Genomic DNA, 25,247 nt, shown 5'->3' with positions numbered 1-25,247 from the left:
TTCTATGTGGAGACCACGCTTTAATAAGAACTATGCATCCAAAAGTACCAATTGTAAGCACGATATACTCATAATTATTAAAAAAATTGAGTGATATGTCTAGGAATCGCTACTTATATGCATAATTTTTTTTTATTCACTTCAATTGACAAGAAAGAGACACCTAAGGGTGAGACACATGAAGATCGCAATAAGTTTGAAGAAAGAAACTGGACAAATGAACCTTTGAAGTTTGATAACTCCTATTTTAAGTAAGATATTTATTTATACGATTATAATTATTTGTCCATTTGAAAGTATACAATTGAAATTCCCCGCAACACTTAACTATTTTCTTTGAATCGAGGAAACAGGGAACTATTAAGTAAGGGTTCATCCTTTTCGAGGCTTCCCATGGACTATGCTTTAGTAGAGGATCAAAGATTTCTTCACTATGTTGAACGGTATGCAAAGGTAACGACCAAAGCCTTCCTTTTTTTTATCAAATACATTTTTTCCCTTTGGGACAAATAGAAATTTAACGCAGTTACAAATTATACATTAGGACAGTTAGTAAATTACATTTATCAGATAAAATCGAACAGTTCAAATTTCAGTCTCACAAAATCAGATTTAAATCTTGAATTCGCATTCTGAGCCATTTGAGTTTTTTTCAGTGATTACGATGTCTTAACCGGATCAACTGTGTTAACTTTTTATTATATTGATAATATCGATTTAATTTTTAATTTTAACAGGATGATGATATCTTTTTTAAAGAATATACAATTTCACGTAAGAAACTCTTAGAGCTAAGCTTCGATCCCAAGAATCTAAACAAGTCCAAGGGACTATATCAGAAGCTAAATCAGCACAAGGAACTTGTAGGAATTGGTATAATATCACTTGTGGTGGCCGGAATATTAGATTACTTACATAAGAAGAAGAAAATTCAATTGAAAGATTGATTCAAAATTGGAGTTTGAGCTTGAGCTTATTATCATCATCATCTTCTTCTAGAAAATGTTTACAATTTGTAAACTTCAAAAGTCACCACATACTTCTCGAATATAATGTACATTCTATTTAACTCGTCCAGTTTCACTCCTACCACGTTTTTCATCCACCAAATAGCTTTGGTAGCTTGGAGAAGATTGGTTTAATTTTTGTGTTCAATTGTAGCAAGAATATAAAAAATAATGCTACAAGAGGACGCAGATCAGAAAAATTATAGATTTTAGTTCACATCCTCCAAAACAAAAACAAAGAAACTTTTATTTGAAGGAACAGTAATGCTTTTTCTCCCGACCAGAAATTTTACCTGCAGATTCCTAAATCTAGGAGGAGCAGAACTTGGTAACAGAAAGATTATTTTGTAGTTATAATGTTTATTGCAGAGTATAATTATAATAATTAATAGAAAATTTAATTATAGTCTCCATAGAGCAGATTCTAGTTTTCCCTATTTTGTAATTATCATATCAGATATCCCTAGTTGATCTTTCTAAATACCTAAGATACCTGCAACATCCAATTCGCAATTCAATCTCTAATCGAAGTATAAACCAGTGCTCTATTAAGCTTCTAAACACAAAGTACCAATCAAGAACGCAAATTACATATAGTAACAGCAAAAATTGACACACAAATTCAAAGAGAAATGTAGAATATTACAGAAGCTATATAAGCTACGGTGATCCGTATAACAAAAGAAGTGAAATTGAAATTAAGTATAAGCGATTGTGATAGCTTTGGTCTTAAACCTATATCTTGGTTCTCGGGGGATGACTTGGCTGGGTCCCATGTGAAACTGACCGGGAGAATTGGTAAGCGGAGGACCGTCGTCGTAGACATGGCCAAGGAGAGAGGAGCAGTTGCTGCACTTGATCTTGGTCCTCTTCCTCTGAATTCCCCAGTAGTTGACGGTTTCGAAGAAGGGGCGAATCTTGTCCTCCTTCTCGAACTTGAACTTGGCTGCGTCTACGGCGGAGAAGGAGACGGAGTCCTTGTTTCCGGCCTCAAAGTAGAAGTCCGGGGGGAAGGCGTAGGCGGAGTTGAGATTGAGGTTGGAGCCGCACGCCGTGCAGGTGTACGCAGAGGCCATGATCGGCAATGGTGTGAGGAAAGGGGTTTTGAAGGTGCCGGAGGTAGAAGAACAAGGTGTTTGCGAAAAGTCCAAAGCGTGTGGTTGTGGAAAAAGGACACACGATGCGACTGCTTCATTGCTGAGGTGAAATTATTTTTAATTTTTAAATCAAATTTTGCAGATCATATACGACAATATTCAATAACTTACAATAAAAAAAAATGTTTAACCAATGGTAATGGGAAAGTAATAAAGAGACGAAATAACATTCACTTACAAAATAATTATACACTCTATTTTATATTTTATCTAAAATGATACACAAGATGTTATTAATTTGTATTTATTTGTTAAATATACTTTTTGAAAAAAGATTGAGGAGTTGTTTAACTTTCCCAATCACATAATTTGCTTCATAAACTTGTACATCTAGCTCAAATTCTGAATTAGAGAGGGTGGTTGTGGTGTGTTGTGCTATCTTTGTGAAATTGATGAAGTTTTCTATAGAAAAATGGTTTTGGATTGAGCATGATTTGTCAAGTAACCAATCAAACAGATAAATCATGCAACTTTTTTTAGGTACTTACATATATGTTAAAAAAATTCAGCTGTTATTAAACTAGAGAAACTTTATTTTTTTGTGTTGTTTTTTTATTGATATTTCTCTAGTTGTTTGTACAGGGTAAGTCTGTCAGAAAAGTTAGACACAACAGATGAAATCAAGAAACAATTCAACTTTTGAAAGATTTAGAACAACACAAAGACTAGCAGCCGTTGGCAAATTTTGCACCCCTTTTGTGTATGAAAAATTTATGACAAATACAATATTGAACTGTATCTAGTAAAATGTATTTAAATGATAGAAAAATAGGAACATTTTCATGAAAAATAAATGATACCCATCATATTTAATGACTGATTTCAATCTTGAACTATTTGAATGAGATTTATATTGAAATGAAGTTTTATGCTAGGAATTGTCTTATATGGAAACTCTAGGCATGGATGATTTTCTTTTTCTCTATATGCTATGTGCCCAGAAAACCACAACACATTTATTGTTTTTGACTAAAAATATGGATTAAAAAAAATTAAATCTATGCCAGAATACCATATTATAAAACTTTGACTAAACACATGCATAATCGAGGTCTTATTTATACATTTCTTAATAAGCAATTTTAGGAAAAAAAAAATTAGTTTCTTAATACTATAATGTATTTATGCATAAATTAACTTATAGAAGTTGTTTGTTAACAAAATAATTTTAGTTTATGAGAAAATTAAATTTATTTTTTCATTTTTTTCTTATAAAAGTGTGTGGAGAAATTGGTTTTTAAACTGTTTATATAATTTTAAAAAGAGGTTATTAGTGTTTTGATGAAGTTGTTATTTGCTTTTGATGATGCTTTGGTTGTTCCGAAAAACTTATACGAGAGTTGTGGCTAGTGAAGAAATTAGTTAAGGTGTATAAAAAAGAAAAGGAAAAAAATGGCTATCATTCAAAATATGAGTATTCGAAAATTATATATATATATATATATATATATATATATATATATATATAAAAAGATAAATATTGTAATTCAGAGATGACATAGATAGTCTACACAATGAAATTGTGTCTTTTATTAGAACTTTAGCTGTGCTAATTCTCTTATTGAGTAATGTTAAAACTTCTATCATCTAAAAAAAAGAAAAGAGTGACAATTGAAAAATATAATTATATATAAGGACATATACTCTTTTATATTTTATCTTTAATTATATTTAAAAATAAAAAATATAAATAACTCATAAAGTAATTCTACGCCCTTCATTAACATAATACACTACAAATTAATTATATTTCTCAATGATGCAAAACACTAACAATTATTAATTATTTTTAGGTAGCTATTATAACTATTTTTTTTATTAAAAAATATAGAAGTTTATTTTTTGTACTAATATTTAAGAAAACAAGTAAATAAATAAATATTAGACCACATGATTGAATGGGTATGTGATTCTTTACTTTGTTTCAAGATTAAAATATAAAGCTTAGGATTTGGTGACCATTATTCAATATTATTAGTAAAGAATATTTTTTTGATATAAATATTATCTTACAATTTTATATTTTTATATTTTATAATTATTTTTGAAAACATATGTTATTGTTTTTATCCTTCTAAATATAATTAATTTTGCGTGAGTAAAAAAATAACTATTCAATTTTTTTTAACTTTATAATGAAAACATTTTTATTTTTTATTTCATGAGCTTTTTGTATATTTTTTTTATGAATATAGAAAAAAAATAGTGTATTATGTATTAATAATAATGAATATATTTTTCTTTTAATAATTACATGTCTCAATTTTTTATTAGATTATAGTCAATTATTTTTTAGTATTATTTACAAAAAAGGTATATTGATAAATAATGAAATAATAAATTAATCGTTTAAGAGTGATGAAAATGAAATTATGGACTAAAACAAGATAGATTATACTTCTTCACATATTTTGAAGCATTATACTAATGATAAAAAAATGTTCAGTTAAAGAAATCATTTTTTGAAGCATTATACTAATGATTGAATCTAATGATGTCAAAATTATATTATTTTGGTCGTTATTTTAGTCCCTCCAACGCTTTTGGTCAAGATCCGCCACTGCTGATAGTTCAATAATATCTAATTTAATAGTTAAAATATTTTTGGTGATTTATTATTGTTTCCTTTAATAATTTTAGTCCGATTTTAATATTATGATAAGAAATAAAATTTAAATTCAATTTCTTTAATAAAACTAATTTAAAAGATTGATTTAAGTTTAAAGTTCATTTTTTTAATATGGGATGAGAATAATGTTAGAAATTATCCTAACAAATGTTACTATTTGTTAGTCTTAGTATTCATCCATTATCATACTACTCAAAAATATATAGTCTCTCATTCAAGATTATGTATATGTTTTAACATGAGGGATGTGTTGGATATCACACATCGATTAAAGATAAAATCAAATTACATAAATTATATAATATAAATAAATATAAATCTTACTTTATAAATCAATTTTATAAGGATAAATTATGCTTAAATTTTTTTGTTATCAATTATTGTGTCTCTACTGAAAAATTATATCTTTCATTAAATGTTAAACTTATTTTTTTGTCAATAGATTTTGAAATTAATAATTAATGATTCAATTGAACCACATTGACCTTTTGTATTTTGTTAACCTCTTTTTAACTATTCTTTGTTAATTTACTATAGGCTTAAGACATATTTTGGTCATCTTCCTACCCCATTCATCACCATTTTCCCCTTTTCACCATTTTTTGTCCTTTCTCTCCCCCTTTTAGGATTTATTTACCATCTTTGACATTTTCTATTTATTTTTATTCCTATTCGTTCCTTTTACCACAAGCTCCTACACTTTTTTTTTTTCATTCTTCTAATCCTTTTTCCTACTTTTCTTCGGATTCTTTTCACCTTTCAGTGAAACAATAAAATCCCGCATTTTGAGTTTAACTCACGACAAATGGGTTTTTTCAAAATTAAACTTTTTGATTTCGAGTTGTTATTTTATTTTATTTTTTTTAAAAAGGGTAATGAGTGGAATGTGTGATGAAAAAGAGGGGGTGATGGAAGGTAGAAGGAAAATAATTAACAAAAAAAGTAAAAAAACAAAACAAAGCACTGATATTTTGACCTCCAAAATGGTGTTAATATCAATTTAACACAACAAAAACCATATTACATTAATTTTAAATAAAAGGAGCACCGAATTGAAAAAGTAAAATTAAAGAATCACATTAAATAAACTCCATAAATATTAAGATGAAAATACTAACTAAATCTTTACATTGTTATTATTTGTTTGGTTTATCTAGTATTTGATTGATGATGTAGAGTTTAGAATTTATATGATATTCTTTGAATTAGGAACCCAAAACAAGCTGGCTCGTCCCGCCATTGGTTTGCTATTAAATTGGATGAAACTGACTTGCCAAAAAATTTTATTTTATTTTTATATTTTGTTTACATTTACATTTACATTTACATTTATATATATATATATATATATATATATATATTAAAATCATATTTAATCATATAAATAAATTTTAACTTTTAAATTTATTAAGTAATATTTTTAATTGAATAAATTAAATAATAATTATATTTACATCTTAAATTATTTTATTATAAATTATAACCAGTAATTAAAACTTAATTTATAAATATTAATTATTTATGTTACAACTTAAAGGGTTAAGAAAGTCACATTAAAATTGATTGAGGAGTTGAAAATTTAAAACTTGACTCATCTTATTTTTTACGAAAGACCATAACCTATTTTGTCATTCCCAGTGATAACATAAAGTGATTTTTACATAATCCAACATAATTTTTTTTTTCAGAATAAATTTTACAACCAAGTATTTTTCGTCTTCTTCATTTTGAAAGGAGTTTTAAAATACGGAAAATGATATTTTAACATATTTTTTTTTACGTCCTTAAATTATCTATTTTAATTTTTTGTAGTGATGTGATGATATAAGGATGCTGAGAGTAGTGGATTAAAAATGAATAAAAAAATGAATTAATATATCATTATTCTTTAAAATACAATCACTAAACAATTGTTTTAATAAGCTTAAAAAAATGATAATTAAAATAGTTTTAAAACGCGTTTCATGTTGGTGAATCTCGTTGGTGCTTGGGTTGTGATGGAAACACACGACAACAAATTCCTTTCTCCTTTCTTCTCCAGAAAAAACAATTCTTTTTCCTCTGCGTGCACCAGAGCGGTGAAATCCATTCGTTACTTGCAATTATCGTCAACATCAGCATCACTGTGTTCTCTCTCCATCGTTTATTTATACGTTGCACTGTATCATCAAACTAACTTCGATGCAGAATATGGGTGAAGTTGACGAAAAGTATCTCAAGGAAATAGAGATAGCTCGACGTGAACTTCGTTCCTTCGTCGCCAACAACAAATGCGCCCCTCTCATGCTTCAACTAGCGTACGTCACTCCCTAAGAACTTCACGTTTTAATTTCGTCCAAATATGATTCTAAATTGAACTTTTATTCGTTCATTTTTGTTTTTTAGATCCAAAATGTAGGTTGATTATCTAAATCTATGGATAAACGTGCACACGCTCATCTCATCTATGTTAATTTTCATACTTTTAACGTGTTTGGATAATGATTAATATATGAAGATGATTTTAAAAATTTAGCTTAAAATCAAACAAGTATGTGATTACTTAATGTTGCACACAGGTGGAACGATGCTGCAACGTACGATGCCAGAAGCAGAACCGGAGGCCCCAATGGTTCTATTAGATTCAGCACTAAACACGAAGCAATCAAGGAATTGGAAAAAGCAGTTCAATACTGTGGTCAATTTAATTACTTCTCATTTCTTTGGTTTTATTTATGTCGACACTTGTTTAACTTCTTTTTTTTTGTTTTGTTTTTAAAGTTGGTTAATTTCTTCCCCAAACAGATATAGTGAAGCACAAACTTAAACTTAAAAAAGTTTCATACGCAGACCTTTACCAGGTTTTTTGTTTTCAATATGCTACTATTTAAATGTATTATGATGATTACAAAAATTAATTATATTACAGTGGATTCAATCACCTTAAGTTTGATTATATTAACTCTTATAATTGGATAATTTGCGTTTCAGCTTGCTGATGTTGTTGCAATAGAGGTCACTCAGGGTCCAACTATTGACTTTGTTCCCGGCAAAAAGGTGTACTCATGTGTATATATAGATTTTTGGTTCATACAAAAATGTAGATAATAAGACACTCCTAAAAATCTAAGCAATATTGTGAATTTATATATATATATATATAAAAGGTACACCATAGTGCTTATGTTTAGTGAAATAGATTGATTAAACATAATGAAAACTCAACACTTAGGTAGTTAATTATGAATGAACATAGTAAGACAATTGAATCTTTGATTTTTTTTTCTTTAATCACATTTAATGAGGGTGAAATTCTTTTCTTATTATAAATCACGTATTTTAGGATTTCGTTGAGGTCTCTTGACCTTTGATTTATCATTAAAATATATGAATGTATTGTAGTAGCTTTGTTTGAATTGAAAGTTATTAATTATTCATTAGTTCATTTTTATATATCACTAATTTTTGTATAATGTATATATTTTCTTTGTTAGGATTCAAATGAATGTCCACGAGTCCAAGCACACTTTCTAAATGGTGAAGAAGGTAATACTTTATGTTGGTTGTTAAGTCCTAATTTTTACAACCGTTTATGAATGTATCTCCCTTTGGGTTGTCTTCCCAGTTAAAGTTGAAATTGGTTTTTGTTAACAATGATTATCCAACGTATTTATAATCTTGGCTCGCTATTATTATGAAAATTCTTTTTTAAATGGAAAATTTTTAGATGCAAGGAGTTTAAGGAAAAAATTTTGTGGCATGAGACTAAGTGAAGACAAAGACATTGTAGTTCTATGTGGAGGCCATTCTTTAATAAGAGTTATGCATCCAAAAGTACCACTGGTAAGCAATATATTCATAATCATTAAAAAAACTGAGTGATATGTCCAGGAATCGCTACTTATATATATGCATAACTTTTTTTTATTCGCTTCAATTGACAAGAGAGAGACACCTAAGGGTGAGACGCATGAAGATCGCAATAAGTTTGAAGAAAGAAACTGGACAAATGAACCTTTGAAGTTTGATAACTCCTATTTTAAGTAAGATATTTATTTACACGATTATAATTATTTGTCCATTTCAAAGTATACAGTTGAAATTCCCCGCAACACTGAACTATTTTCTTTGAATCAAGGAAACAGGGAACTATTGAGTAAGGGTTCATCCTTTTCGAGGCTTCCCATGGACTATGCTTTAGTAGAGGATCAAAGATTTCGTCACTATGTTGAACGGTATGCAAAAGTAACGACCAAAGCCTTCCTTTTTATGAAATACATTTTTTCCCTTTGGGACAAATAGAAATTTAATGCAGTTACAAATTATACAATGGGACAGTTAGTAAATTACATTTATAAGATAAAATCGAACAGTTCAAATTTCAATCTCACAAAATTAGATTTAAATCTCGAATTCCCATTTTGAGCCATTTGAGTTTTTTTCGGTGATTACGATGTCATAACCGCATCAACTGTGCTAACTTTTTTATTGTATTGATAATATCGATCTAATTTTTAATTTTAACAGGACGAGGATATCTTTTTTAAAGAATATGCAATTTCACATAAGAAACTCTCAGAGCTGGGCTTCGATCCCAAGAATCTAAACAAGTCCAAGGGACTATATCAGAAGCTAAATCAGCACAAGGGACTTGTAGGAATCGGTATAATATCACTCGTGGTGGCCGGAATATTAGGTTACTTACATAAAAAGAAGAAGGGTTAAATATGTTTTTGGTCCCTCAAGTTTCAGTGAATCTTGGAATTAGTCCATCTTTAAAACTTTGATACCAATTTAGTCCTTCATCTTTAGAAATGTGTGGATTTAGTCATTTTTACCAAATTTTATTAAGTTTATCTGACGTTTCAAGCGCATTTCATGATAGTATTTGAATTGTTTACGCTGTTTGACACACTTTTTGCTTCAATATTAACTTAAATACTATCATGAAATGCGCTTGAAACGTTAGATAAACTTAATAAAATTTGGTAATAAGAATTAAATTCACACATTTTTAAAAATGAAGGACTAAATTGATATTTCGAAGAGGTACTAATTCCAAAATTTATTGAAACTTGAGGGACAAAAACATATTTAACCCAAAAAAGAAAAGTCAATTGAAAGATTGATCCAAAATTGGAGTTTGAGCTTGTTAGCATCATACCTTAGAAATGTTTACAATTTGTGAACTTCAAAAGTCACCACACACTTCTCGAATATAATGTACATTCTATTTAACTCGTCCAGTTTCACTCCTACCACGTTCTTTCATCCACCAAATAGCTTTGGTAGCTTGGAGAAGATTGGTTTAATTTTGTGTTCAATTATAGCAAGAAACATAAAAAGAATTTTACAAGAGGACGCGGTTCAGAAAAATTATAGATTTTAGTTCACATCCTGCAAAAAAAAACAAAAGAAACCTTTATTTGAAGCAACAGTTATGCTTTTTCTCCAGATCAGAAATTTTACCTGCAGATCCCTCAATATAGGAGGAGCAGAACTTGGTAACAGAAAGATTCTTTTGTAGTTACAATGTTTATTGCAGAGTATAATTATAATAATTAATAGAAAATTTAAGTATAGTCTCCATAGAGTAGATTCTTAAGCTCTTAAAATTTTCTTTCTCCATTTATTCTTAAACGAAGTGGCATGAATTCCAGTTTTCCCTGTTTGTAATTATCATATCAGATATCCCTAGTTGATCTTTCTAACCATTCTTTCTAAATACCTAAAATACCTGCCATATCCAATTCGCAATTCAATCTGTAATCGAAGTATAAACCAGTGCTCTATTATGTTTCTTAACACAAAGTACCAATCAAGAACGCAAATTACATATAGTAACAGCAAAAATTGACACACACAAATTCAAAGAGAACTGTAGAATATTACAGAAGCTATATAAGCTTCGGTGATCTGTATAACAAAAGAGTTAAATTGAAATTAAGTATAAGCGATTGTGATAGCTTTGGTCTTAAACCTATATCTTGGTTCTCGTGGTATGACTTGGCTGGGTCCCATGTGAAACTGACCGGGAGAATTGGTAAGCGGTGGACCGTCGTCGTAGACATGGCCAAGGAGAGAGGAGCAGTTGCTGCACTTGATCTTGGTCCTCTTCCTCTGAATTCCCCAGTAGTTGACGGTTTCGAAGAAGGGGCGAATCTTGTCCTCCTTCTCGAACTTGAACTTGGCTGCGTCTATGGCGGTGAAGGCGGAGAAGGAGACGGAGTCCTTGTTTCCGGCCTCAAAGTAGAAGTCCGGGGGGAAGGCGTAGACGGAGTTGAGATTCAGGTTGGAGCCGCACGCCGTGCAGGTGTACGCAGAGGCCATGATCGGCAATGGTGTGAAGGCTATGGTGTGGGAGAAGGGTTTTGAAGGTGCCGGAGGTAGAAGTACAAGGTGTTTGCGAAAAGTCCAAAGCGTGTGGTTGTGGAAAAAGGACACACGATGCCACTGCTTCATTGCTGAGGTGAAATTATTTTTAATTTTTAAATCAAATTTTGCAGATCATATACGACAATATTCAATAACTTAAAATAAATAAAAAATGTTTAACCAATGGTAATGGGAAAGTAATAAAGAGACCAAATAACATTCACTTACAAAATAATTATACACTCTATTTTATATTTTATCTAAAATGATACACAAGATTAGGAATGTCAACGGGGCAGGTAGGGTACGGGTAGTAGTTCCCCCGTATCCTACCCGTTGGAAAAATATTTGCCCCGTACCCGTACCCATATCCATCGGGTATCCGTTATGCGGGTACCCGTCTATTTCTTTCATATCTGCGGGTATCCACGGGTATTTACAAAAATATTTAAAAAAATAAATATTTAACCATAATTAGTGTTTAGATCAACAAGTCTCCTTTCTCCGATTGATTCTTGAAAAACAAACAAATAAAAATCACTACCAATTTATATCGTAGTTTATTTTTGAATAAAATATTAAAGAAATTACTAATTTCATCAATGTCCACCTCTTGCAACATTGTATAAAGTTTCATGTTGTCCAATTTTAATCTAGAAAAGCCTTAAAACATAAGAAGTTGAGTAAAAATTTCTAACAATCACTTAATTAAAATATCTAAGTAAAAGTGTTAATTTCATTACCTTCCATGTTGGTCCATAACCAGTCTTAGAGACACATCAATACCTCCACAGTATATGGAAGTAATTTACTCATTTGTGGGGTAAGAATCTGACCACCATTATTGGATGAAGACTCATAATGTTGTTTACTAATATATATATATAAGGTAAAGTTTAGCGGGTACGGGTATCCACGGGTACGGATACTATGATACCCGTACCCGCCGTCCCGTTAACATGCGGGTATCAAAAATATCCATACCTGCGGGTAGCGGGTATCCATTTTTAATATCCATTTCCTACCCGTTGCGGGTTTTATTCACGGATACCCGCGGGTACGGATTTTTTTGAATCAGAGAGGATGGTTTTGGTGTGTTGTGCTATCTTTATGAAATTGATGAAGTTTTCTATAGAAAAAATGGTTTTGGATTGAGCATGATTTGTCAAGTAACCAATCAAGCAGATAAATCATGCAACTTTGTTTTCGGTACTTACATATATGTTAAAAAATTTCAGCTGTTATTAAACTAGAGAAACTTTATTTTTGTGTTGATTTTAGATTGATATTTCTCTAGTTATTTGTGCAGGGTGAGTCTGTCAGTCAAGTTAGACGCAACAGATGAAATCGAGAAACAACTCAATTTTTGAAAGATTTAGAACAACAAAAAGACTAGCTGTTAGCAAATTTTGCAACCCTTTTGTGTATGAAAATTTTAGAACAAATACAATATTGAACTGTATATAATAAAATGTATTTAAATGATAGAAAAATAGGAACATTTACATGAATAAAAAAAAATGATACCCATCATATTTAATGACTGATTTCAATCTTGAACAACTTGAATGGGATTTATATTGAAATGAAGTTTTATGCTAGGAATTGTCTTATATGGAAACTCTAGGCATGGATGATTTTCTTTTTCTCTATCTACTATGTGCCCAGAAAACCACAACACATTTATTGTTTTTGACTAAAAATATGGATTAAAAACAATAAATTCCATGTCAGAATACCATATTATAAAACTTTGACTAAACAAATGCATAATCGAGGTCTTATTTATACATTTTTTAATAAGCAAATTTAGGAAAAAAAAGTTGTTTCTTAAAACTATAATGTATTTATGCATAAATTAATTTATAGAAGTTGTTTGTTAACAAAATAATTTTAGTTTATGAGAAAATGAAATTTATTTTTTCATTTTTTTCTTATAAAAGTGTGTGGAGAAATTGGTTTTTAAACTGTTTATATAATTTTAAAAAGAGGTTATTAGTGTTTTGATGAAGTTGTTATTTGCTTTTATGATGCTTTGGTTGTTCCTAAAAACTTATACCAGAATTGTGGCTAGTGAAGAAATTAGTTAAGGTGTATAAAAAAGAAAAGGAAAAAAATGGCTATCATATTTTGTTTTTTCAATACAATTCAAAATATGAGTATTCGAAAATAATATATATATATATATATATATAAAGATAAATATTGTAATTCAAAAATGACATTCATAGTCTATGCAATGGAATTGTGTCTTTTATTAGAACTTCAGCTATGCTAATTCTCTTCTTAGTGTTAACTTTCCATGAAACTGCATTTATTGGGTTAGACCAAGAATGTATGAAGGGAGGTGGAAACTTCTATCATCTAAAAAAAAGAGAAAAGAGTGACAATTGAAAAATATATATAAGGACATATACTTTTTTATATTTTATCTTTAATTATATTTTAAAAAAAATATATAAATAACTCAAAGTAATTCTACACCCTTCATTAACATAATACACTACAAATTACTTATATTTTTCAATGATGCAAAACACTAACAATTATTAATTATTTTTAGGTAGCTATTATAACTATTATTTATTAAAAAATATAGAAGTTTATTTTTTGTACTAATATTTAAGAAAATAAGTAAATAAACAAATTATTAGACCACATGATTGAATGGGTATGTGATTCTCTACTTTGTTTCAAAGATTAAAATATAAAGCTTAGGATTTGGTGACCACTATTCAATATTATTAGTAAAGAATATTTTTTTGATATACATATTATCTTACAATTTTATATTTTTATATTTTATAATTATTTTTGAAAACATATGTTATTGTTTTTATCCTTCTAAATATAATTTATTTTGCGTGAGTAAAAAAATAACTATTCAATTTTTTTAACTTTTGACATGTATTCACCTTTTAAATTTTTAATATAAATTTTAGTAATTGTTTTTAATAATTATTATGACAATTATTTTTTTATTTTGATAGTAAAGGAAAAGCGATCTTCACTTGTGTTTTCCCTGATATTTAAGAGAACCAAAGAAGAAACAAATACATAATCTCTCACTTTGTTTCAAGTTCTAGGGCTTGGGCTGCCCCTAATACTTCAGAAGACGAATGCAACAACCAATACAAAATCTGTTACTCCCCTCTGGGATTGAAAAATAGAGACTAGGGTTAGCAGAAACCCTTCCCAAAGAGCAAAAATCCTCTGCGGCGAGCAGAAATCTACTCCTCTGACTCGAGAGTTCTTGCGCTAATCTTTGCAGAAATTCTTTCTTGTAATCCTTGACATGGATATTCGATTTCCGTTCTCTCCGGCGGAGGTCGCCAAAGTCCGGATGGTTCAGTTCGGAATACTCAGTCCCGATGAGATCGTAATAAACCCTAAGCCACTATCTAATTCTTTCAATTTGTTTCGAAATTTCTCGAATATAAATGGATTCGAGTGTTTCTTTCCAGTTTTGTGGTGCTATGAAGTTGTTGATTGGTTTATGTGTGTGTGTTTCAGAGGCAAATGTCTGTGGTGCAAATTGAGCACGGTGAGACGACGGAGAGAGGGAAGCCGAAGGTTGGAGGATTGAGTGACCCTCGACTTGGAACTATTGACAGAAAGCTCAAGTGTGACACTTGCACGGCGAGTATGGCTGAATGTCCTGGTCACTTTGGACACTTGGAGCTTGCCAAGCCAATGTTTCACATTGGGTTTCTAAAGACCGTGTTGACTATAATGCGTTGTGTGTGCTTCAACTGCTCTAAAATTCTAGCTGACGAGGTATTTTTGCAAGTGGGCTTTGCATAATACTGACTTGATTAGCTATTGAGGTTGTGGAAAATGAGAAATAGGGGAATCTGAGTTCAATTGGTTGTGAATTGTGGTCAATTGGAGATTTTGTCTGTTTAGTAAGAGGAGAGGGGAATTTGTTGTCCAAATTATTTTTTAATCTTCTATTTTGTAAGTGTAGGAGAGTGGAATCCAATGTTTTTTTATGTTGATTGCCTTTTATGCAGAATGATCACAAATTTAAGCTAGCTTTAAGGATCAGGAATCCCAAGAACAGGCTGAAAAAGATTCTGGATGCTTGCAAAAACAAAGGCAAGTGTGAAGGGGGAGATGAAATTGATATTCCTGGACAAGATACCGATGAGCCAGTTAAAAAGAGTCGCGGTGGCTGTGGTGCTCAGCAACCAAAGATTACGATTGAGGGGATGAAAATGATTGCAGAGTACAAAGCTCAAAGGAAAAAAAGTGATGATCAAGAACAGCTTCCTGAACCTGTAGAGAGGAAACAAACCCTTTCTGCAGAAAGGGTAATTGTTCTTAATTCTGGATATTTAGCATGAGCACTTTTAAGATCACTGTTGCAGGAATTGATGTAGTTGGTGACTTGTTATATCTATTGAAGGTTCTTGGTGTTCTGAAAAGGATAAGCGACGAGGACTGTCAGTTGTTGGGCTTGAACCCTAAGTATGCCCGTCCTGACTGGATGATTTTACAAGTTCTTCCAATTCCTCCTCCACCTGTGAGACCTTCTGTGATGATGGACACATCCTCTAGGAGTGAGGCAAGTTTTTTATGCGCTCTTGGTTATTGCAATTTTTGCAAGTGTATCTTGTTTAATTATAGTTTTCCTTGGTCATTTTGACTGATATCATGTGAAGTAAAACTTTTTTAATCCGTGTGTTACTTGCTAACTTTTTTGGTTCTTCCTTATTTGTAGGATGATTTAACTCATCAGCTGGCTATGATCATCAGGCACAATGAGAATCTTAAGAGACAGGAGAGGAACGGATCTCCTGCACATATTATTTCTGAGTTTGCTCAATTATTGCAGTTCCACATAGCAACATATTTTGATAATGAGTTGCCTGGACTGCCAAGGGTATTACAGGAATTTAGCATTTTCTATGGATATATACTTCCGATAATCTTCAACGGCTTTTTAAATTTTTGATGAAGTATTGATTAGTTCTTATTTATTTTTGTAGGCTACTCAAAGATCCGGAAGGCCTATCAAATCAATATGTAGCAGGCTCAAAGCAAAAGAAGGACGGATTAGAGGTAACTTGATGGGTAAAAGAGTTGATTTTTCTGCTCGAACAGTCATTACACCTGATCCAACAATCAACATTGATCAATTGGGAGTGCCATGGAGTATTGCTTTGAATCTAACATACCCTGAGACCGTGACTCCATACAACATTGAAAGGTTGTATTTTGGTATGCATTTCCTGTTGCAATTGGTGCATTACCTTCCTTTTTTAACAGAAAATATTTGAAATGAAAAAAAATCAGGTTGAAGGAACTTGTGGAGTATGGACCCCATCCTCCGCCTGGAAAAACTGGTGCCAAGTACATCATTCGTGATGATGGACAAAGGCTCGATCTCAGATATTTAAAGAAAAGTAGTGATCACCATTTGGAGCTTGGCTACAAGGTACTGCTTTTAAACAATGATGATATTGTTCATTTTGGTTTTCTCTCATTGCGTTCTAATAGCTTTTAATGTTGTGGTTTTAGGTTGAGCGTCATTTGAATGATGGAGACTTTGTTCTCTTCAATCGTCAGCCTAGTCTTCACAAAATGTCCATCATGGGGCATAGAATCAAAATCATGCCATATTCTACATTCCGGCTTAACTTGTCCGTAACTTCACCATATAATGCCGATTTTGATGGGGATGAAATGAATATGCATGTTCCTCAGTCTTTTGAAACCAGAGCTGAGGTGTTGGAGCTTATGATGGTGCCTAAATGCATTGTGTCACCACAGTCAAACAGGCCAGTGATGGGAATTGTCCAAGATTCACTTTTAGGATGCAGAAAAATCACTAAGAGAGATACTTTTATCCCAAAGGTTATACGAAGTGAATTTTTCTGCTGTTGCAGTTTATTTAAGCCGCATGGTTGTTGTACAGACTTTATATATAATCTGATCAGAACTTTCCTTTTTTTTATAACTAGGATGTTTTCATGAACATATTGATGTGGTGGGAAGATTTTGATGGGAAAGTTCCTACTCCTGCAATATTGAAGCCAGAACCATTATGGACAGGGAAACAAGTTTTCAATCTCATCATTCCTAAGCCTATAAATCTAATTAGATATTCTAGTTGGCACAGTGAGAATGAAAGGGGATCCATAACCCCTGGGGATACCATGGTCAGAATTGAAAAAGGCGAACTACTTACTGGAACACTTTGCAAAAAGACACTTGGAACATCTACTGGAAGTCTCATTCACGTGATTTGGTATGCAGCTTATTGTTATAGTTTTATAAATGTTATTAAATTAGTTTGTCGTATGCTATTTTTAACAAAGTTCTTGTTTTATTGTTTTTTTAGTGTGCATAACTTGTCGGCCACAGTTCTGGCCACCACATCATGTGTGATATTTATAAGGCTGGTTTTGGGCTCAGAGCCAAATGCCATTTTCGCTATTTGATAACATTGCTTAATAGATGAATTGGGTTATGTAATAATCAATCTACCTCTACAAGCTCAGGACAGGGGTTGTGTCTATTGATCTAAAAGTGACTTAGTTGTTCTGGAAACTAGTTCAATCGGTTCCTTTTTTCTATGTTTATATCACTGAATGTCTACTTGAATACAGGGAAGAGGTTGGTCCTGATGCAGCTCGGAAATTTCTTGGGCATACTCAGTGGCTTGTAAACTACTGGCTTTTGCAGCATGCTTTTAGCATTGGAATTGGTGATACAATTGCTGATGCGTCCACTATGGAAACCATAAATCAGACTATATCAGCAGCTAAGGAGAAAGTGAAACAACTTATCAGGGATGCCCAAGAGAAAAAGTTGGAGGCTGAGCCTGGTCGGACAATGATGGATTCATTTGAAAACAGAGTGAATCAGGTTTAATATTGGACTGTTTTTGACATTGTTATAATATTAAAATTTTATTTTGGGTAATTATGACAAACTTCCATATTTGATAATTTCAGACACTAAACAGAGCTCGTGATGATGCTGGAAATAGTGCTCAAAAAAGTTTATCTGAGAGCAACAATCTGAAAGCAATGGTCACAGCTGGTTCCAAAGGAAGTTTTATTAACATATCTCAAATGACTGCTTGTGTGGGCCAACAGAACGTTGAGGGTAAACGAATTCCATATGGGTTCATAGATAGGACATTGCCTCATTTCACAAAAGATGATTATGGGCCTGAAAGTCGTGGCTTTGTGGAGAACTCATATCTGCGAGGGTTGACCCCTCAAGAGTTCTTTTTTCATGCCATGGGTGGTAGGGAAGGTCTTATTGATACTGCCGTGAAGACCTCTGAAACTGGGTACATCCAGAGGCGACTGGTAAAGGCTATGGAGGACATCATGGTTAAATATGATGGGACTGTTAGAAATTCTTTGGGAGACGTTATACAGTTTCTTTACGGGGAAGATGGTATGGACGCCGTTTGGATTGAAACACAGAAGCTGGATTCCCTTAAAATGAAAAAGACAGAATTTGATAGGGTGTTTAGGTATGAATTTGATGATGAAAACTGGAAGCCTACCTACATGCTTGAAGAGCCTGTAGAAGACTTAAAAACCATCCGAGAATTTCGTAATGTGTTTGAGGCCGAGGTTCAGAAACTTGAAGCTGATAGATATCAACTTGCAACTGAGATAGCCCCTAGTGGTGACAGTTCTCTTCCACTACCTGTTAACTTGAAGAGGCTTATCTGGAATGCTCAGAAGACATTTAAGGTTGATTTCCGAAGGCCTTCTGATATGCATCCAATGGAAATTGTGGAAGCCATTGATAAGCTGCAGGAGCGGCTTAAGGTTGTTCCTGGTGAAGATCTTTTAAGTCAAGAAGCTCAAAAGAATGCTACTCTCCTGTTTAACATTCTTCTTCGCAGCACTTTCGCAAGTAAAAGGGTCTTGGAGGAATACAGGCTCTCTCGTGAGGCATTTGAGTGGGTAGTGGGAGAAATAGAATCAAGGTTCTTGCAGTCGCTCGTAGCCTCTGGAGAAATGATTGGTTGTGTAGCTGCCCAATCAATTGGTGAACCTGCTACTCAGATGACTCTTAACACTTTCCATTATGCTGGTGTCAGCGCAAAGAATGTTACTCTTGGTGTTCCTAGGTTAAGGGAAATCATTAATGTGGCAAAGAGAATTAAAACACCTTCTCTGTCTGTGTACTTGAATCCTGAGGTTGGTAAGACTAAAGAGAGAGCCAAGAGTGTGCAGTGTGCTCTAGAATATACCACTCTAAGGAGTGTGACACAAGCTACAGAGGTGTGGTATGATCCGGATCCGATGAGTACAATAATTGAAGAGGATGTTGATTTCGTGAAGTCCTACTATGAAATGCCCGATGAAGAAGTTGCCCTTGAGAAAATCTCACCTTGGTTGCTTCGCATAGAGCTGAATCGTGAAATGATGGTGGATAAGAAGTTGAGTATGGCTGACATTGCAGAGAAGATTAACCTTGAATTTGACGATGATTTGACTTGTATATTTAATGATGATAATGCGGAAAAACTTATACTTCGTATCCGTATTATGAATGATGAGGCACCCAAGGGTGAGATTCAGGATGAATCCGCTGAAGATGATGTTTTCTTAAAGAAGATAGAAAGCAACATGCTGACTGAAATGACCCTGCGCGGTATCGCTGACATCAACAAAGTTTTTATAAAGAATACTAAAACTCAGAAGTTTGATGAGAGTGAAGGTTTTAAGCCTAATGAGGAATGGATGCTTGATACTGAAGGTGTCAACCTTCTGGCTGTGATGTGCCATGAAGATGTTGATGCGACCAGGACCACAAGCAACCACTTAATTGAAGTTATTGAAGTTCTTGGTATTGAGGCAGTTCGGCGAGCTCTTTTGGATGAATTGCGTGTCGTAATTTCGTTTGATGGTTCCTATGTCAATTACAGGCATTTGGCTATTCTTTGTGATACAATGACTTATCGGGGGCATCTGATGGCCATTACCCGTCATGGTATCAACCGGAATGATACTGGGCCAATGATGAGATGCTCATTTGAAGAGACAGTTGATATTCTGCTTGATGCTGCAGTATATGCGGAGACTGATTACTTAAGGGGTGTCACTGAAAACATTATGCTAGGTCAGCTTGCCCCCATTGGCACAGGTGAATGTGCATTGTATCTTAATGATGAGATGCTGAAGAATGCCATTGAGCTCCAACTGCCTAGTTATATGGATGGTCTTGATTTTGGCATGACTCCTGCTCGCTCTCCAATATCTGGAACTCCGTATCATGACACCGTGATGTCTCCTAGTTATTTGTTGAGTCCAAATTTGCGTCTGTCTCCTACGTCGGATGCCCAGTTTTCACCTTATGTTGGTGGGATGGCATTTTCTCCCACCTCATCTCCCGGGTACAGTCCATCATCTCCAGGCTATAGTCCATCATCGCCTGGGTACAGCCCCACATCACCTGGGTACAGTCCTACATCTCCGGGCTACAGTCCCACATCACCAGGTTACAGTCCGACCTCTCCCACGTATAGCCCTAGTTCTCCAGGATATAGTCCTACAAGTCCGGCTTATTCGCCAACCAGTCCATCCTACTCTCCCACATCACCCAGCTATAGCCCAACATCACCCAGCTACAGTCCTACATCACCCAGCTACAGCCCCACATCACCCAGTTATAGCCCAACTTCTCCCAGCTACAGCCCGACTTCACCTGCATACAGTCCCACTTCACCTGCCTATAGCCCCACTTCACCTGCATATAGTCCCACTTCACCTTCCTACAGCCCTACGTCACCTTCATATAGTCCTACCTCACCTTCATACAGCCCCACTTCACCCTCTTACAGCCCTACCTCCCCATCATATAGCCCTGCATCCCCTGCTTACAGCCCCACTTCACCTGGATACAGCCCTACGTCACCCTCATATAGCCCAACATCCCCATCGTATAGTCCTACTTCCCCAAGTTACAATCCCCAGTCAGCAAAGTACAGTCCTTCATTGGCATATTCTCCAAGCAGTCCAAGATTGTCTCCATCAAGTCCATATAGTCCCACATCCCCAAACTACAGGTGAGTTATTCTCTGGACTTCTTTAATATTTATTTTTGGTATTGTTTACAAAACCTTCAAAGTTCAAACACAATGAGTTCCCTTGATTTTTTAGCCAAAAACTTTGGTTTGACTGCATATTTATTTTTAGATAATTTTGTACTCCAAGCATATGTCTAATTTATCTTTTTCCAGCCCCACGTCCCCATCATATTCACCGACATCACCGTCTTATTCACCATCAAGCCCAACATACAGTCCCAGCAGGTAAGATAAATTCATTTATTGTCTTGTCAAACGTTTAAACAGTTCATCTGTTGTCCGTGATAAGGACAGTGGCAGCATTGGAGATTGTGTCTATACATATGTGACTTGTTCATTCTTTCTTTTTTTGTAGCCCATTTAATTCTGGCGTGAGCCCAGACTATAGCCCAAGTTCACCCCAATATAGGTATGAGTTTGTACACTGATAATTCTTTGACTTCTAAGTTGTATGAAAGTCATATTCCTGAGCACGGTCTGTTTTTGTTCTTTTTCCGTTTGATTATTTGCAGTCCCAGTACTGGTTACTCACCAAGTCAACCTGGTTACTCACCATCGTCAACCAGCCAGTACACTCCTCAAACTAGTGACAAGGATGATAGAGGCACTCGCTGAGGTAAACTAACAGCTTTGCTGAAGCGCGGATATATTGGCTTAAATTTTTTTATCTTATTGGATGGAGAATCTACGATATAAATAGTTCAGAAATTCTACAACTAGAGGCGTAGACTGTAAAAATTTCTTGATTCTGCAATTTCCTCTCCTTTTGTTTCAAAATTGTGAAAAAGGAATTTGACAACGAGGTTTTGAGGAAGATTTGAAATTGATGTCCAATAATTGGAAGTGTGAACTAAGGGTTTTTAATGATTATATTTCTTGAAATCCCCTAACTTGAGGAAACAATTGTCGTTAACTAGGGATGTTGTAAAGAAGTAATGCGTATTTGGCATTTTCATCGAAGTATTATTGTGCATATGTGAAAACAAATTCTCATTCTCTCCTAAGTTTGAATGTAAGCCTTATTCTCTCCTAAGTTTGAATGTAAGCCTTATTGAAAAAGTACCTATGTCCGGTAAAATGTTCAGGACAACTTGAGGCTGGACAGAGGAGGACTTTGTGTTCTGCAGGGATCAGACATTGAGATACTCGAAGTCTATTCTTTGCATTGTATTAATCCTCTATATCATCATCAGTCGCTGTTGACAATAACTTCTTAGCAGTGCATCGTAGTGTCGAACTATGAATTCAAATTATGCTTTTATAGTTTGAACATTCTTTGAGGAATGGGTTGTGAACTGTGAGATTGTTCATCCTCTTAATGCATTTATCCATACATGCCCCAAATATTGAGGATGGTATATATCACTGTACAATATTAATTTGTAAAAAGTGTATGGTTATCGGAACGGACGTTGAACAAAGGATATTCGGATCTACTCTTAAAATAATGATACATTTTGGTTTATCTTAAATGCGTTCTTTTTCTTTAAATATGATATGGATTCGGCTTCTCTAGGTTATTTTAAGGGTATGGTGCAATTATATCAATTTTGGTATGAAAAATAAAATTATTTGTACGTCTTTTCCTATACCTTTTAAAACCTTTTTATCGCTATGAAAATGTTTTCTCATTACGTAAATTGAACAATTTAATATGATTTGGTATTTTTGTTTAATTTTGTAAAAAAATAGAAATGTAATCTACAATATAATTTTTTAATTTTGGTAAACTTAATATCAATGGAATGCATCTAAATACTTTTCTTAGGAATCTCGAATAAATTAATAATTATTGAGCGCGATTATTTGTATTAAAGGGGTTGAAAAATATTGATTCTGCATCAGGAACCTGTTTGCACAAGCCGTAGACGTTTGTCATATTCACCAGATAACATCATTTTCTTATTCATCGATTTGTCGTTTTCTTTTATCCTCCTTGAATAATGAAATCTTTGAAACTTGCTTTATATGTTTAATATGTTGAAACTTTATTTATTTGCCACTAGATAGTCGAAGACCGGCTAAGCAATAGTTAATTGCGGCAGGGGTTCAAACCTAAATCTTAAATTTTCCGTTACCACCACTACCATCACCTCATTACTCACTACTCTTACCTAAGTTTTTTTTTTTTTCATTGAGACGATCTGAAAATATTTTTTCCAAATACATATTTTTCACAGATATCACGACAAAAGAAAACATTGCCTAATATTGTACTATGATCATATGTAAAATGCTGTAACTTTCGGATAGAGGATGAGTAATTGATACCTCAACACTTTCCTCAATCACTAAAATCACTTCTTAGCTTACTCCAAAACTTGGATTCTTATACCAGAACTGAACAATACATACCTCTGAAAAGACAAGAAAACAAGAAAAGAAGCAACAAATAATCATACTCTAAAGTCAGTGTCACAATGACACGCACCAATCTGTGAAACCACGACCAAATCCAATCCGTGTAATTTTATAATGCGCCGGCAACGACAGCGTATTGCAACAAAACTTTTCTTCCTCTCCAAAAGCACGCCACACCATATGAATGTCAACCATAGTGCTTTTTTAATCGCCCCCTGCTTTTGTTTTTTTCTGATTAAACGATTTATAACAATGACTCACCCCTTTCATACGCTCCGCTCTGTATCACAATTACACCGTGGTTGATATCAACATGGAGAAACTGTTTCAGATGAGAAACAATTTCCTCAAGTTTCTGACAAAACAACCTGCGACTTTGGTAGTAGCGTTTCAGAACCCAACTCCTAGTCCTTGTCGATCGCCGGCACGAATGGTTTCGATAATTCCCCGGGAAGCCCGAAGGAAGCGCCGAGGCGAGAGCTTTAGCACGAGAGAGCCCACTTCTCCCAAAGTATCGTGCATGGGCCAAGTTCAGTGCAAGAAGAAGAGGAAGGCCCGGAAACAGAAACAGGCCCAGACCCAGACCCAGGCCCAGAAGGATTCAACAAAAACCGTTGACTCTGTTGGTGAATTGAAGAAGATTGTGCTTTGGATTCGGAAGGGAAGTGATGAGGGGCAAAAGCAAAAGGTTTTGGAAGAGAAGAGAGTGGAAGCTCCATCGTTGAATACAATGAAGAAATTTGCCAGTGGGAGAGGATCCTTGTATGATTTTGATGTTACAATTGCAGAAAGGTGAACGTTTCACTTTCATTCGCCCGAAACAAAAATCATAATAAATCCTTTCTCTTTATCACTCACTTTTTGCTTCATCTCACTGTGTTTATGTGTTGGTTTATGGTTGAATGATGAAAGCTTTATCTGTTAAAACAAAGATATATTTAATTCAATTATCTGTTAAATAGCTGATACATGTAAGGTGATGTAAAAGATCATATAGTTTGTGATTTATTTTATTTTTTATTTTTTTGTTTTCAGCTTGAAACAAATAAGAAGGATTGCAATCGATAATAATGGAAGATCAAGAGTTCAGAAGTCAAGTTTTTTCTTTTCATTTCTTTTACATTCATTAAGTGGATTAAATTTTAAGATATTTCTAGAGAATGGATTTTATTAGTTTTTTTTTCATAGGAAAGTAAATACATAAAAATAATACTACTTACACATAAGTTACTTATAGTGCATTACTTAACTTAAAAGCGTGAAGTTATAAAGTTTAACCTAAATAAATTTTACAAATGTTATTCCAAACACACACATAAAAGGTTATTCTCGCATAATGATACAAATATAGACAAATTGTAAAGCAATGGGTTAATAATTAATATCATAAATATTAACGTGGGTGCATGCCACCGGCAGTAGTTTTAAGAGTTAAAATAGATATTTCTTATATTTGTGAGTGGTCTATATTACATTTTATTTATTATTAATGTGATATTTCTTCTATTTTCTAGAGTAAAATATAATTTTAGTCTTTGAATTTTGATATAAAATTAAAATTTATTTTTAATTGAAACTTTGATACAATTTAATTTTAAATTTTAAAAATAAATGTATATAATTTTTTTAATTTAATTATATTAAATTTTTTAACGTGTTAAATAGATTATATA

At 33.1% G+C, this 25,247-nt stretch overlaps 3 protein-coding genes across 4 annotated transcripts; 2 read left to right on the top strand and 1 right to left on the bottom strand.

Moving 5' to 3' along the window:
* Window positions 1-1,527: 1,527 nt before the first annotated feature.
* Window positions 1,528-11,235, bottom strand: LOC114166880. The gene is made up of 2 exons (XM_028051758.1): window positions 11,114-11,235; window positions 1,528-2,094 (listed from the first exon to the last, which is right to left on the bottom strand). Exons 1-2 carry the CDS (start codon window positions 11,232-11,234, stop codon window positions 1,706-1,708), a joined length of 510 nt encoding a protein of 169 aa, XP_027907559.1. The 5' UTR covers window position 11,235; the 3' UTR covers window positions 1,528-1,705.
* Window positions 11,236-14,204: 2,969 nt separating this feature from the next.
* LOC114173362 (DNA-directed RNA polymerase II subunit 1) lies at window positions 14,205-22,619 on the top strand. Its single transcript, XM_028057698.1, has 15 exons — window positions 14,205-14,526; window positions 14,661-14,924; window positions 15,161-15,460; window positions 15,556-15,714; window positions 15,871-16,032; window positions 16,139-16,359; window positions 16,446-16,587; window positions 16,671-17,006; window positions 17,114-17,400; window positions 17,762-18,020; window positions 18,110-21,192; window positions 21,367-21,438; window positions 21,569-21,622; window positions 21,726-21,829; window positions 22,299-22,619. Exons 1-14 carry the CDS (start codon window positions 14,443-14,445, stop codon window positions 21,826-21,828), a joined length of 5,526 nt encoding a protein of 1,841 aa, XP_027913499.1. The 5' UTR covers window positions 14,205-14,442; the 3' UTR covers window position 21,829; window positions 22,299-22,619.
* A 1,148-nt stretch (window positions 22,620-23,767) lies between these two features.
* On the top strand, window positions 23,768-24,797 carry LOC114173136 (uncharacterized protein At1g76070-like). 2 transcript variants are annotated; one of them, XM_028057374.1, is made up of 2 exons: window positions 23,768-24,366; window positions 24,610-24,797. In XM_028057374.1, the coding sequence occupies exons 1-2, from the start codon at window positions 23,888-23,890 to the stop codon at window positions 24,746-24,748; spliced, it is 618 nt and encodes a 205-aa protein (XP_027913175.1). In that variant the 5' UTR covers window positions 23,768-23,887; the 3' UTR covers window positions 24,749-24,797. The 2 variants fall into 2 exon arrangements, with proteins under 2 accessions (XP_027913175.1, XP_027913176.1); XM_028057375.1 differs by lacking the exon at window positions 24,610-24,797 and having other exon boundaries at window positions 23,772-24,443.
* The last annotated feature ends 450 nt before the right edge of the window (window positions 24,798-25,247 follow it).

The sequence above is a fragment of the Vigna unguiculata genome, chromosome 2 (genome assembly GCF_004118075.2).
Source record: "Vigna unguiculata cultivar IT97K-499-35 chromosome 2, ASM411807v1, whole genome shotgun sequence".
NCBI lineage: Eukaryota > Viridiplantae > Streptophyta > Magnoliopsida > Fabales > Fabaceae > Vigna > Vigna unguiculata.
The sequence above is the reverse complement of the archived record's forward strand: the minus strand, read 5'-3'. Positions and strand labels throughout refer to the sequence as shown.